Source organism: Leucopleurus acutus (assembly GCF_964270905.1).
Source record: "Leucopleurus acutus genome assembly, chromosome: 2".
Classification (NCBI taxonomy): domain Eukaryota; kingdom Metazoa; phylum Chordata; class Mammalia; order Artiodactyla; family Delphinidae; genus Leucopleurus; species Leucopleurus acutus.
The window spans coordinates 102,741,497-102,756,181 of record NC_139143.1 but is presented as its reverse complement, the minus strand read 5'-3'; the positions used below and the strand labels follow the sequence as shown (position 1 = coordinate 102,756,181).

Sequence of the window (14,685 nt, the reverse complement as noted above, 5' to 3'; positions counted from 1 at the left end):
AAAACACTATAAATACAAGGTAAAGTTTTTTAAAAGTGAATAAATGGAGGTGAGCCTCCAAACTGCAAACCTATGTCCTTACCATTGGAATGAGAAAATCTGCCCTTGACCTTATGGTCCTCACCTCATCGATCTGGGGTTCCTGAGCCTGAGAAGCCTTGGGTGCTGAGGAATCACAGTCTGGACTGTAATGCTCACAGTAGTCATACGCTGCTTTGGGGTCACCTATGATCAACAACTGCTGGATGTCCCCCTGCCAAGAAACAAACATAGTTATGTAGTCAGCATATTTGAATACACATATATCCAGAACAAGATTTATCCAAGACACAGTGTAGTTCATCTTTAAATATGAGAAGAAATCGCTTACATTTCAATGTTAAAAACAGTCCTATAGGATTGAGAGAGAAATTCACACCTGTTTAACAAATCAGATCTTCTGCTATATTGTGGTTCAGAGAATCTATAGTATATTCATCTGTTTGCTAAAACTTGGTTTAACTGCATTCACAGTTTACTCTGTGTGGAATAGACAAATGAAATGTGAATAATAAGCTAATAAAAAAGTAAATAAGATTTTAAAACTATAAAACTGTAATGTATTTCCAATATTAAATAATGGAAGATTTCGATTGAATTATTTTTTAAGCAAGTTTATACAAGAATTTTTAAATGAAAATATAGATCCAACTATTGAGTTCTGTTAGAGAACTGAATATCAAAAGAAATTTCTACTTACAAATATGAATGAGAAATGCAGAGACCAGAAAAATCCAAATTAAACAGCATATTTGCTTTTGGCATATTTTTGTTAAAAATGGAGCATCTAAGCATATATCAAACTCACTTATTTAGAAATCTGAATAATTTTAATAAAAAATAAACATTAGAAATAATTAATAGGGTTATCTAAAGAGTTTTAGTTCCAGGAGGTTCTGGAAACTGTGTAAACAAGAGGAAGATCAAATATTTTTCTCTCAAACCCATCTGAATATTTCCACATGGGTCTAATTTGACATGAAACTAGTTTGATATAAATCTATGGGTCATGACCATATTAATTCAGAATTATATTCAGTCCTAGAAGAATGTCTGGGTTAATATCCATTTGACTTGGTGATTCAAGTCCCTGTAAGTCTGAGCTCATGAGTCTGATTCACAGAACTCCTGATATCATTTTGAATAATTTCAAAGTTACTTCAGCTTTCTCTACGTCTGATTAACATAAGCTATTTAGAGCCTGATGAAAATTTTAGAAGTCTCTAACATTGAGTTAGAGAGCAGGAAAGAATTCATAGCACTTTTATACCATAATATTCATTTATTCATTTATTCATCAACAAATGTGGATTGAGAAAGTACTATACACAAGACATTGAACATAGTATCACTGGAGATGGAAACATAAATTTGATGTAATCCTTGCCCTTGGAGAGTGCAATATAGTGGTTAAGATTTAAAACTGTAATAAAATGGAGAATAAAATTTATAACTTGAAAAGATATAGCAGACTCTTGTGAAAAGTGCCAAGAAAAGAATTAAATTATTTAGTTCTAGCTGGCAATCCTTTATTGAATACTGTGGTTCCTATCTTTGGTGTGATAGTTATTTCTATTTGCATTGCTCTTTCTTCTGTCTAAAAAGTACTGTATATTCTTACTCTTAAAATTAGCATTTATGCTAATGGATCATAAATCTATATTTTCATTCATATCACTTTACTGAGATATAATTTACATATAGAATTTATTCCTTTAAAGTGGACAATTCAGTGTTTCTTAGTTCATTCACAGAGTTTTCCATCTATCACCAATATCTAATTTCAGGAAATTGTCGTCACCCCTAAAAGAAACACCATAACCAATGGCAGTCACACCTTATCTCTTCCTTTGCTAGCCCCTGGTAACCACTGAACATTTCATATAAATGGAATCATACATCATGAGGCCTTTTGTGACTAGCTTTTTTCATTTGTCATGTTTTCAAAGTTTACCCATGTTTTAACATGTATCAGTACTGCATTCCTTTTTTGAAATAACAACTTTCTGTATGAACCTACTATTGAATACATTTTGTCTATCTAGTCAGCTGTTACTAGCTATTTGAGTTGTCTCAACTTAGTAGATATTTTGCTATTTGTTTTTTATATGTCATTCCTTTTTTGTTACTCTCTTACTCTCTTATTTTGTGCTATCTTCTTTTGTGCTAAATAGATATTTACTAGTGAACAATTTTAATGATTTTGTTTCTTTTACTATATTTTAGAGAGTTCTTGTTTTAGTGATTACCTTGGGGATTATAATTATCTTAATTTATAACATTTTTCAGATTAATATCAACTTAATATCAGCACTATACAAAAATTTGTTTCTGTATAACTCTATTCCCTTTTCCCCTGCTTTGTAATATTATAGTTATACAAATTACATCTTTATACAATATAAGCCATCAACATAGTTCTATAAATTTTGCTTTATGCAATTGTATTTTAAAACAGGTAAGAGAAGGAAAGTGCTATAAACAACAACAACAAAAATTTGTACTGTTTTTATATATACTTATGTTGGTAATTTTACCAGTGTTTTTTTATTTCTCTGTGTGAATTTGAGTTACTGTCCAATGTCTTTTCATTTCAATCTAAAGGATTCCTTTTTATTTCTGGTAAGGCAGCTCTACTTTTGATATGTTATTTGTTTTTCATAAATCTGGGAATGTCAATTTCTTCTTTGTTTTTTGAAAGATAGTTTTGCAGGATATAGCATTTTTGGTTGACAATCTTTTTCTTCCAGAACTTGGAATATGTCAACCACTGTTTTCTGGCCTCTATGAAATCTGACAAAAAATTAGCTGTTAGTCTTAATAAGAATCTCTTTTATATTATGAGTTATTTTATTATTGATGCTTTGAAGATTCTTTCTTTGTCTTTTGACTGATTATAATACTTTGCGTGTGGATTTCTACAAATTTATCTTGCAGTTTCTTGAGATTCTCAGATATGTAGATTAATGTGTTTCATCAAAATTGGGAAGGTTTTGGTAATTATTTTTTGGAATATGCTTTGTACCTCCTTCCTCTCCACTCTTTTTGGGACTCATTATTATGTCTATGTTGCTATGCTTGATGGTGTCCCACAGGTCTTTGATGGTCTGTAAACTTTTTGCAAGTTTATTCTTTCTTTTCTTCATACTGAGTAATCTCAATTGATTTTCAACTCCCAATCTATTTTGTTCTTTTTTAAGACACTCTACATTTATTTATCTCTATTTGATAAGGCTTCATTCTCATACTTTCATGTAGTTGTTAAGCTGTGGCTTCCTTTAGTTTTTTTTTTTTTTTTTAACATACTCATAATTGCTGATTTAAAGTCTTTGTCTGGTAAGTCCAATGTCTGCATGTCTTCAAGGACAGTTCCTATAGATTTGTTTTTCCTTTGTATGGGACATAATTTCCTGATTCTTTGCCTGTCTCATAATTTTTTGTTGACAGCTGCACATCTTAAATGTCACCTGTGGAGACTGGATTCCATTGCCCCCTCCCCTCAATGCTTGTTGTTATTTTGTTTGTGGTTGTTTTTGCTGCTTGTCTGGTGACCTGTTGAAGTAATTATATAAGTCAATTTTCTTTGTTTCCTGTGTCCACTGAGGTGTCTGCTCAGATTAGTGATGAGCAAATGATTGGGCAGAGAATTCCTTAAAAATCTCTCACTATTTGCCAAGAGACTTTGAGTATGTATTTGTGTGTGAGCATGCCTATAATATTCCAACAGTTTACAACTCTGCCTTAGATCTCATTTCTTGCTATGCAGATCCTCAAGGTCAGTAATATTTGAGATATTAGGGTCTCTTCAGGTCTTTCCTGGACATGCATACAGGCCTCCTAGATCTCCAAGAGTATATTGAAGTTCCTCAGTGACCTTTATAGACATCTCATTTCCAAACTTTTTATTTTTAGTGTCTTTGTCTAATCCTTGTTTGCTCAATATCCTAACAGTTAAATGAACACCGCCAACTACTTGCTAAAGATCTGCATCTAGAATGTCTCATTAGTAACAGAAAAATGACTAAAATTAAAATGTCAAAAACACACATCTGTCAATAAAAATTTCATTGACATGATATATTACAATGTTTAGTAATCCTTGAGATAAATTTTGTTGAATTCAGAAATTTCTCTACAATCAGATTTAACTGTATTTCTTCAGTTATTTAGTCATTTCATTCAATCATTCATTCAAAAAGTGCTTTGAAAGTGCATGTAACATGTTAATATGTTCAGATAACACCCAAATAAGGAAACACCTACTTTATTTCCCAGTAAAACATGAAATAAAGCAGAATCAGCAAATACCCACCCACAAAATTATATGGCTTATAATGGTCATACTATTATTAGCGTGTCCAGCATCAAAATTATTTATTTTTATATGTTATGAGGCAGTACAATCAAACAAATTAGATTGTTTCTGAGATTTTCTTTTATTCTTTTTTGTAAATAGCTAGAATAGACTCTAATATTTAGCTTATGCCTACTGATTTTAAACATTCTCACAGCAAATGAATATAAGTTCTTAAAATTTATTGATAACATTTCTCAAACACTAACTTATGAGTTTAGAACACTGAGTAGCCACAATTGAATTATTATAAATGAGTAATAACTAGTAACAGAGAAATTTGAATATTCATCATTCTGTTGTTAAAAAAATGCATCATTCAGTACCTCTTGTGTACTGTCATCACTGAGGGTTTCAATCAGAAATTCTGATTCTTGAATCACAGCCTTGCCATTAATTACTTGGAATTATGCAAGTCACTTACCCTAATTCATCATTTGTAAAATGAATGCATTTATTTATTTATTTTTGCGGTACGCGGGCCTCTCACTATTGTGGCCTCTCACGTTGCGGAGCACAGGCTCCGGACACACAGGCTTAGCGGTCATGGCTCAAGGGCCCAGCCGCTCCGCAGCATGTGGGATCTTCCCGGACCGGGGCACGAACCCGTGTCCCTGCATTGGCAGGCAGACTCTCAACCACTGTGCCACCAGGGAAGCCCAAAATAAATGCCTTTAGAGATCATATCTAAGGTCCTCTTCAGAACTAAAAATTATAGAGTTCCACACTTAACTTATAGATAATATAATAAACCAAATGAAGCTTTTGCTGAAACACAAAAAATTGCCTATCTTATTACATATAGTATTTTTAACAGTATATTTTTTAGAAGAATACTGGTTTCCTGAGTACTTAACTGTTCTAGTCAAGGCACTTCGCTTCATTAAATGGAAGCCTGCCAACCTTTCCACAATAAATTCTTTTTTCAGGTGTTTGATATTCAGCCATTAAATATAGTACTACTGGAAAGAAACTGGAAAATTGTGTTAAAAACCTACAGTACTATTTTCCCCGGAATGCATTTTATAGTGTTTTATGTTAATCATATGACATGTTATGAGACAGTCTGTAGACAAACAAAGCATCCTGACAGCTTGAATGAACTATAAATATTTAGATTCAACAGTCATAAAAATTTCTACAGCTGGAAAAGGGTGAAGTTACCAAGTAAAATTGGCATCTGCTGTACACAACATATGAAAAAGACATCCTCCTCCTCTAATGCTCTACAAAGCCAAAATTAAAGTAGAGCTGAAACAATTACCTTGCTATCTACAGCTGTGTCAACTAGGTCTATACTATAGTATTTTTCTATAGACAGAATGAGTCTAGAGGAGGGAAGCAAAACAAATGCAAGAAAACTGAACAGAAACTATACATAAAGATGAGGTTCTTCTGAATGTCACATGCATTGCAAAAGGATCCAGCCACATTTTTTTCAAGACCAATTATATAAATAATAGCATATCCTCCTCTCAAAACTAAAATATAATTCACCTATTCTAACAATTTTTGTTTGTTATTTTTGTTTGTATATGCATATATATAGTAACTCTCTATAAGGCCTAGCTATTTCCATTTTCTCTGCTATGAACGTAATTACATTATAATTCAGGAAATACACAAGTTAATACACATTTAGCTTTTTTGCATGTACAAGAAATCACATTTATTGAAAAAGTGTTGTACAAGAAATTGGTATAATATCTAAGGTCACATGTCAATGTGTCAATGCTAAGTGTCTGAATTTTCATATTCAATTCTGCATCCTATGAAGTCAACCAGTGCTTGGTTGAAGTCAGTTCCCAGCCTGAGCATCCACTGAACTGTACAGCAACAGCAGCTGATTCCTGAGAATGAGCAATGAAAAACTGGGTTTTGATCAGCTGTCGTGTTCAATTCCATGTGCCTGAATAAGGTAACCTGTGAATGAATTATGTGCTTGAAGCATAATAAGATCCCAAGAATGACAGAGGAAATTCAGACATAACCAAAACAGTTAAAGCAGAGGCTGGATCAATATACAACTATAATTGTTCAATAAACAGTTTGTTTTTGAACAGCTTATTTATAAACACTCTCTCTAATATCAACCTGGCAACTAGTAACTCTACAATCCTATAAGGCTTTTAATTCCACTATGAATCTTGGAAGATTTAAACTTTTAATATTAAAACTTGGGTGTTAGTTATATTCTAGGAGAATAACTTACTTCCGGTAATATCTGGAAAAGAAGACTCCAAGTATTTATTGACTATGTGTCTCACTGAATTTCAAAGCTTTCTAGAGTTAGAAATTTCATCTCCCCTAAACCTGTTGTAAATCACATGCTGCAATTGCATTCTATAAAATCAGCTAGCCTCCAAATTTCCCGAAGCACATTCTTACCTCCATTAACTTTAACATGCAGGAATCTCAACGGGAATGAATGCTTTTATAAAATGCTTCTTGTTAAAATCTTGACTGTATGTTATAAGCAAATAGGAGTTAGGTTGATGAAGAAGATGGAGAGGGAAATAGTATTAAACAGGAAAACGGGGCTTCCCTGGTGGCACAGTGGTTGAGAATCTGCCTGCTAATGTAGGGGACACGGGTTCGAGCCCTGGTCTGGGAAGATCCCACATGCCGCGGAGAAACTAGGCCCGTGAGCCACAACTACTGAGCCTGTGTGTCTGGAGCCTGTGCTCTGCAACAAGAGAGGCCGCAACAGTGAGAGGCCCGCGCACTGTGATGAAGAGTGGCCCCCACTTGCCACAACTAGAGAAAGCCCTCGCACAGAAACGAAGATCCAACACAGCCCAAAATAAATAAATAAGTTAATTAATTTTAAAAAAAAAACAGGAAACCTCTTAAACAGAACTCTGGATGCATGAAACTGACAAAATTGGAAAAGTACATATAGTGCTGTATAGTTGGAAGGAAGGCCCTATATGGTGATAATGAGTAGTGAGGGTTGAGGGATGAAAGAGATAAAGTAGAAGAAAGAAAAAGAACCAAGCAAGGAGCCAATCTGAGAAAAGCTTTGTGTGTGAACTGAATTCTAAAAGTTACAGAATGTCATTCAAGGATTTTGAACCATGGAGCAAATTGATCAATGACGTATTTTAACAAAATTGCTATGACTACATAGGGAAGGATGATTTGAAAGCAGCTAGTTTGGAAGCATGAGAATCTTGCTTAGGAATCCATCACAGTTAAGCATTGGGAAATTTAACTCAGCAACAGCAGGAATGGAGTAGAGGATACATAGAGTTTATTAGAGAAAAACGTGTGAGATTTGAGAACTGACTAGGTAATGATGATGGAGTGGAATGGGAATGTCAAGGAGAGAGGGAGGAAGTGCATTAGAGAAGAGTGGAAGGTAGTTCTGTAGTTTCTGGTATGAGCAAGTGTAAGACGGAAAATCCATTTACTCAGTTGAGAAACAATAAAAAGGAAAAATTGGGGATCAACCTTTTAAGTCTATGAAGTGAAATGATAACTAATTTTTTTCTAGAAAAAGTCTTTTTTTTTTTTTAAGAAACTTGCCTTTATTTACTTTTGAATTGTACTCCTCTATGTGCCGACTGTCAGGGTATATCACTGAGACCAAACTAAGTTATAAGCATCAATAAGAATCAGCAGAAATTTTCCCTTTAGCTGGACAGCCCATACCTCTTTCTGTAGCAATTTATACCCATTTTTTCACTGGTAATCAAAGACAAAATGAACTTGTCTAGACTTAGTGTTATGGGATGACCTGTGTGCCCCAAATTCATATGTTTAAGTTCTTAGCCTCAGAACCTGACTATATTTGGAGATGGGACCTATAAAGACAGAAGTAAGATTAAATGAAATCTTTATGGAGGGCCCTAATCCAATATGACTGGTCTTTTTATAAGAAGAGGAGATTAGGACACAGACACCACAATGCGAAGGTCATGTGAAGACACAAGGAGAAGATGACTGTCTACAAGCCAAGGTGAAAGGCCTCAAAAGAAATCAACCTTGCTAACATCTTGCTCTCAGACTTCAAGCATCTGGAACTGTGAAAATATTAATTTCTGTTGTTTAAGACACAGTGTGTGGTATTTGGTTATGGCAGCCCTAGCAAACAAATACAGACTGATAAATACTAGTTTGTTTTTATTTATATCTTGCAAGTATTATCTTCATAGCAGAATAAAGAAGAGCACTTCAAAACAAGTATTTCTGTTTGTTTGTAACATGGGTAATCTCTAACTATGTCCAGGATCTGGTATTAAGTAGATGCTGTGGAAATATTGACTGATTTAATTTGGCAAGCAGCTAGAACTCAGGGTAATCACAGGTTATCATACACCCGACAGTACCATCATGTGTAAATATCCCTCAGGCATTAGAGGTAGTAGAAAGTGAGAATGATAAATAAATATTTGTCTCCAAGTATAAATAAAGAATTTGAAGGGAACAAGTTTTTAAGTAAACTTACCAGAGTTTTAAAGATCTTTATCAAATTAAATTATGCTAGAGGTCATAGTGAGTTTAAACAACCATTTATATGATTTTTTTAAAAATGCAATTTCATTACACTAGTAAAAAAGTTAAAACAATTCCTTGTTGTGTCAACTCCATATTAATGAAATTATATCCTAATTCTACTTCATTTCAACAATGAAAATAGGAATAGAAAAGTGTTTTATCATTTTTATATATAATATAAAAATATATATATAATCAGAATAATACATTTTTTGTATTCTATATTTCATTTTATCTATTCATAGTAATATAAATCAAAAGTAAAACAACATACTTGGTTCTTTCTTGATTTAAGAAAGACATGCAAAATTAAATTACAAATCATAAAAAATACTGAGATGATCCTCAGATTACAAAAAGACTCTTCATTTCAAATGTTCATTAAATAATGAACATTTAAAATATGAATAATCAAAATTTGATCTTCCTCCCAAAATAAAGTCATCTGATACTTTTTACAAACATCTGTTGTTCAGAATAATATAACTGAAGATAACATTTAAAATCTAAAAAGAGGATTTTAAAACAAAATGGAAATCATTTGAGACCTTATCTTTAAAAATTAACTTGAGAAAAAAATATTATTTGTATGAAAAAAATATTATGTATCATTTAATATTTTAAACTTTTATTTTAACACAGACTCAAAGAACAAATTCATATAAGTAATATCAGCATAAAGGTCAAATATGACCTTTGCAAGCAGGTATGACTTTCGCTGCCTGTCACACAAAGTTAACTGCAGAATTTGACATTTATTTTATATTTCATAGCCTTGACTTGACAGTAAATTTTTAATTTATTTTAAAGTAATTATCATCTTTTGAATATGAAAATAAATGATAGACTCTTCATCATTTCATAGAGTTTAACAGTTGAACTGGCACATTTACTCTTTTAACACAAGCAAATAAACTGTATCATTTCTTTCCACATATATGTTTAGCATCATCATTTTTATTGCCTTTTTTTTTTTTTTTTTTTTTGCGGTACGCGGGCCTCTCACTGTTGTGGCCTCTCCCGTTGCGGAGCACAGGCTCCAGACGCGCAGGCTCAGCGGCCATGGCTCACGGGCCGAGCCGCCCACGGCATGTGGGATCTTCCCGGACCAGGGCACAAACCCGTGTCCCCTGCATCGGCAGGCGGACTCTCAACCACTGCGCCACCAGGGAAGCCCTTAATTGCCTATTTTTAAGTCTAGAGAAAATATCAGTGGATGAAAAGAAGTCATTGGTAGTAGCATTTTTATACATTTATTATTCTAGTTCTACATGCAATGATACTGTCCCAGAAGTAATATTGTCCAGTAATTACTGTCCCAGTAATAGGTCCTAGAAATAATATTTTTAACTACTTCCTTATTTCTACTCTGTTGCACTCCTCTACTATAATAAATGATACATTTCTTTAGTGAATTGAAGTTTTATTAAATCAAAATTTGGCCACTTTATGAAATATATAAGCCTAAGAGGATTTTAAAAGTATGCATATACATTATAAAGTAATTGATATACCTTTTACTCTTTTTTAATTTTGAAAAAAATGTTTTTTTAGTACCAATGTGAAAACTTCTTTGCTCACTACAGAATGTAGTCAAACTGTATATATGTCTACTGAACAGTGAAAGATGGGGGTCATGCTCTCAAATTTGAAAGCCAGAATTCCCTATTGAAATGGGAGTATTTGCAAAGAACTATACTTTTGAAGGAAAAAAAAAAGCAAACCTGTTACACAGCATTCCTAATTCCAGGAGGCACTTCATGCCTTACAATTTTAAGACAAGCTACATTTTCCCCCCAAACAAAATATTTTCTTAAAAAAGAAAACAGCAGAAGTAACACAATTTTATTAATAGGCACAGATACATTATAAGTCAGATAATAAATGCATTTCTTCTATAACTTTTAGTGGTAACTTACACAGAAATTTGACAGCCAGATAACTTTCAGAATCCTTTCCCCTGGTTGTCTATCAATCAGTCATCTATCCATTTAGTCAACACATATTTATTGAGGCAAAGTAACATGCTGACACTATAGATAGGCAAAAGAAAAATAAAGAGGGAAATCAGACCCAGATCCTACTCTCAGATAGTATATAACCTGGTAAGGGAGATTAATTATACACAGACATGCTATATAAGAAACATATTTCTTTAGTACTTACTATATTCCAATTATGAAAAATAAATAAATTGGGGTGGCAGGGGTGGGGTAATGACACAATTTTCATCTCGGAAAATCAAAGGAATAATCTAGAAGGAACTGGCATAAATTAGATAATTAATGAGAAAGTGTCTAGTTTTTCTTTTAAATATAAAGATACTTGGTATTCTTTGTTGGCTCCCAGAATCCTAATCATTGCTCTCTCTTACCCTGTGCCTAAAGAATATGACCCCATAGCCCACATCATCAGACTGTCTTGGCAGGTCGGTTTCCAGTACAGACAATGGAAGTGACCACCAAGAGTTAGGAGTTAGGAAGGTGGAAAGAGAAGGAGGTTGGGTAGTTTCGCCAGACACTTTCCTGTCTGTCACGGCAGTCTGATACCTTGACCACTAGTGCCACTGTCAGAAAGAACTAGTGCAGGCCTCCAGCTTTCACTGGACTGCTATTTCTGCCCCTTGCCCATTTAACCCTTGGAAAGGTAATACTCCTTGTCAGGTAACTCTGCCTCCTTGTTCAAACCTCTGAAATCACCTGAGTAGAAATTCAGTTTCCTGCTGGAACCCACACTGAACTCACTCACAGAGAGTATGAGAAGTTAGAGAAAGACCCCATAGTTGAAGGCCCTAAAATAGTAATTGGTATCTTCGTTTTATATATATATTAAGTTTAAGGATTCAAGTAATCAGTATATATCACTTTCCAGGAAAGTACACTGTATCTACTAGAATACACACAGTTTGTGGTTGGGGCTCCTCTTTATTTTTTTTTTGGCCATGCCGTGCGGTTTTCAGGATCTCAGTTCCCTGACCTGGAACTGAACCCAGGCCATGGCAGTGAAAGCCTGGAATCCTAACCACTAGGCTATCAGGAACCCCCAGGGGCTCCTCTTCTTAATAAGCCAATCTACATTATTCAGCTAAACTCACTGGAATATAAACTTCATGAGAGTAAGGACCTGTCTGTTTTGTTCTCCCAGGTTTCCACAATTCCTGGAATAGGCCTGCACGTAGTGAGTATGTACCAAAAGTTTGTTCGGTAAATAGATATCCAGGCAATTAATTTATTCACCATTATAAGACTCAATTTCAACAACTGTAAATTAAGAATACTATTATTTGTCTTGTATTTCCTACAGATTCTTTAAAAATTAATACCTACTTAAGCAATTTTTAAAGTGTAAGTGTACACAGACGTAAGGTATAATTATTATAGTACTTGAAGCCAATTAAAGGAGAACACACCTTTGAGCTTAAACTTCTAGATGTGTTTATAGACTGTAAAATTTAAGAAACGCTGCTGGAGAATATATTTTTATTAGTTCCATAAATAAATTCCAAAAAAGTTGAGTTTCAGAAGACTTAAAGTTATTATTCTATAAGTAAAGCCCATAAGGAAAAAGTATAATAGAAGAGAAAGAAAAATACATTCAGATAAACAGTTTCCAGCATGTACCACTGTAAAAGCAATAGCTTAAAAAAATTCTACAATGTTTCCATAAGATATTCCCTGGACACTAAAACTTCTGCTCACATTTGATATTAGAGCTTTGTTGAAAAGTATGGTGGGTCTTGGAAGAGGTTTTTGATTGTATATCCAGGAACAAGATTGACATTAAATCTTAAACATGGCATAAAATGTGCAAAAAATTAGAGATTATCAGAAGATTAATTGAAAAAATATGCTTCTTGCCTACTAAGACTTCTGAATTTGCCAAGGCATTAACTCACATCATAGTTTTTTTTCCAGACATTCTATACGGTTAATGATTCTTTCTCAACTATTTTGTGTGGAAAAGGAAAGCTGCCAAAATGCTTCAAATTTTAGTTTAATTGAAAAATGCATCAGAGATTGCATCTGAACTATAATTCAAAGGAAAAAATGAAAAAAACCACATAATCACAGACAGAACTGCTACCCACACAGTCCTTATATTTCACTGTGTCCCAAAATCAGCTTAAGAAATCAGTTTTAAGAAAATGAGTAGTGATCCTATGTTACTTGAATGTACTACTAATTCAACAACTATTTACCAAGTATTACAAAAAATGCAATACTTTAAAACTTTAAAGTTGTATAAAACACTACCACAAAAAGGGCATGTTTATCTTATACTTTCTAATAAACATTCCTACTGAAAGAGAACTATCAATGTGGCTCTATTCCACAAAAAAAATAATAAAAGAAAACGAGGAAAGAAAAATGATTAGGAAAAAGGTAACAAATCTTTCTTCCTGCTTCCTTGTTGGCCAAGATGATCTATACTCCTTGAATTAATAAATGCTAGAAAGCATATTTATTTCATCCATTTAAAAAATATTTTCAGGCAGTGCTGTAGACACTACGGATACAATACAAAGCTTCTGCTCTCTTGGAGCTTACATTCCAGAGAAGGAAAGAGAAAATAAGCAAAATATAGTATCAGAGTAATAGGTGCTGTAAAGAATATAAAGCAGGATAGGAGAGATTGTAGAAAGTAAGATACTATATAACAAACTGTGATCATGAAAGATTTTGCTGATAAAGGGACGCTGAGACAGAGACAACTGAGGAACCAAGGAAGTAAGAAATTCATAGAAATATCTAAGGAAAAGCCTTCCAGGCAGAAGGAAGAGTGGATGCTCAGACCCCAAGGCTGGAGCATGATTGATGTGTTCAAAACGGGTTGCCTTGTGGGTCAGAGGGAGCAAGGGGGTAAAGGAATCATTGATGAAGTCAGAGAAAAGGGGCAGAGGGTGTGGATGAATCACTTAGGAGACGACGGAATATTGAAAGAACTTTAATGTACTCTAAATGACATGAAAAGCCACCAGACAGTTATAAACAAGGAAGTGACATTCTTTACTGACTCATTCATTCTTTCAGCCAGGTGCTATTTGACAGGGATATGCCTGCTAGTCTAGGCTTGCTGCTTAGAGAACAGACTAGCAGATGGGCAGACAGATACAGGGAGATCAATTAAAAGCCTCCTGCAATTTTCCAAGAAATAGATAATGCTAATAATTATAATAATAAAGAATACTTAACTGGCACTTACTGTATACCTGCCGGTCTTCTAAGAACTTTATATAGTCATATTGTAAACCAAAATGAACTAGGTCATGCCTTAAAAAAAACTACTTCCTAAAAAAATATAAAATAATTTAAATAATTTATCACATTCTTATTCTACTTCTTTGAGCTAATAATAATTTCATACTACCTATGTTTTTACTGTAAAGCTCAGAAGTGTTTAGAAACATGGTGAAATAAGATTATATGGTCCAGGATAATCCTATGGCCTTTTAAAGCTTCATTAAAAGCATGTAGTTCATCAATCGTAAAAAAGAGAACTAAAGACTTTTGAATTTAGCTAAAATTCCAAACAGTTCATGTTTTTAAGAAGGAAACATTGACTATTTAATACTCTATGTAAAGCATAAAGTATTAAGTTCCTCTCTCCCTTAACCCCACATACCTAATCAGCCCCTAAGACCTGTCAATTCTATCCCACATTAGCATTCTGAAGCAAGACCCTTCTCTCCATTTCTTCTGTCATGGCCTTGTCTCTACTGTAAGTAACCTTTTATTTGAACTAATGTTTCAACATATCAGTTTTGGTGTTTTATTCCCACCAGGTTCTTCTGA

General features: G+C 33.7%; 1 protein-coding gene across 4 annotated transcripts in view; it reads right to left on the bottom strand.

Annotated features, from left to right (window-relative positions):
* COL11A1 (collagen type XI alpha 1 chain) overlaps nucleotides 1-14,685 on the bottom strand; it is a gene marked incomplete at both ends in the record, with an annotated part of 195,096 nt that overhangs the window by 129,830 nt on the left and 50,581 nt on the right. For all 4 annotated transcript variants that reach the window (XM_082832567.1, XM_082832570.1, XM_082832568.1 and 1 more), the window contains one exon: nucleotides 125-253. In XM_082832567.1, the coding sequence (XP_082688693.1) occupies nucleotides 125-253 (129 nt within the window). The remainder of the gene's footprint in view (nucleotides 1-124; nucleotides 254-14,685) is intronic.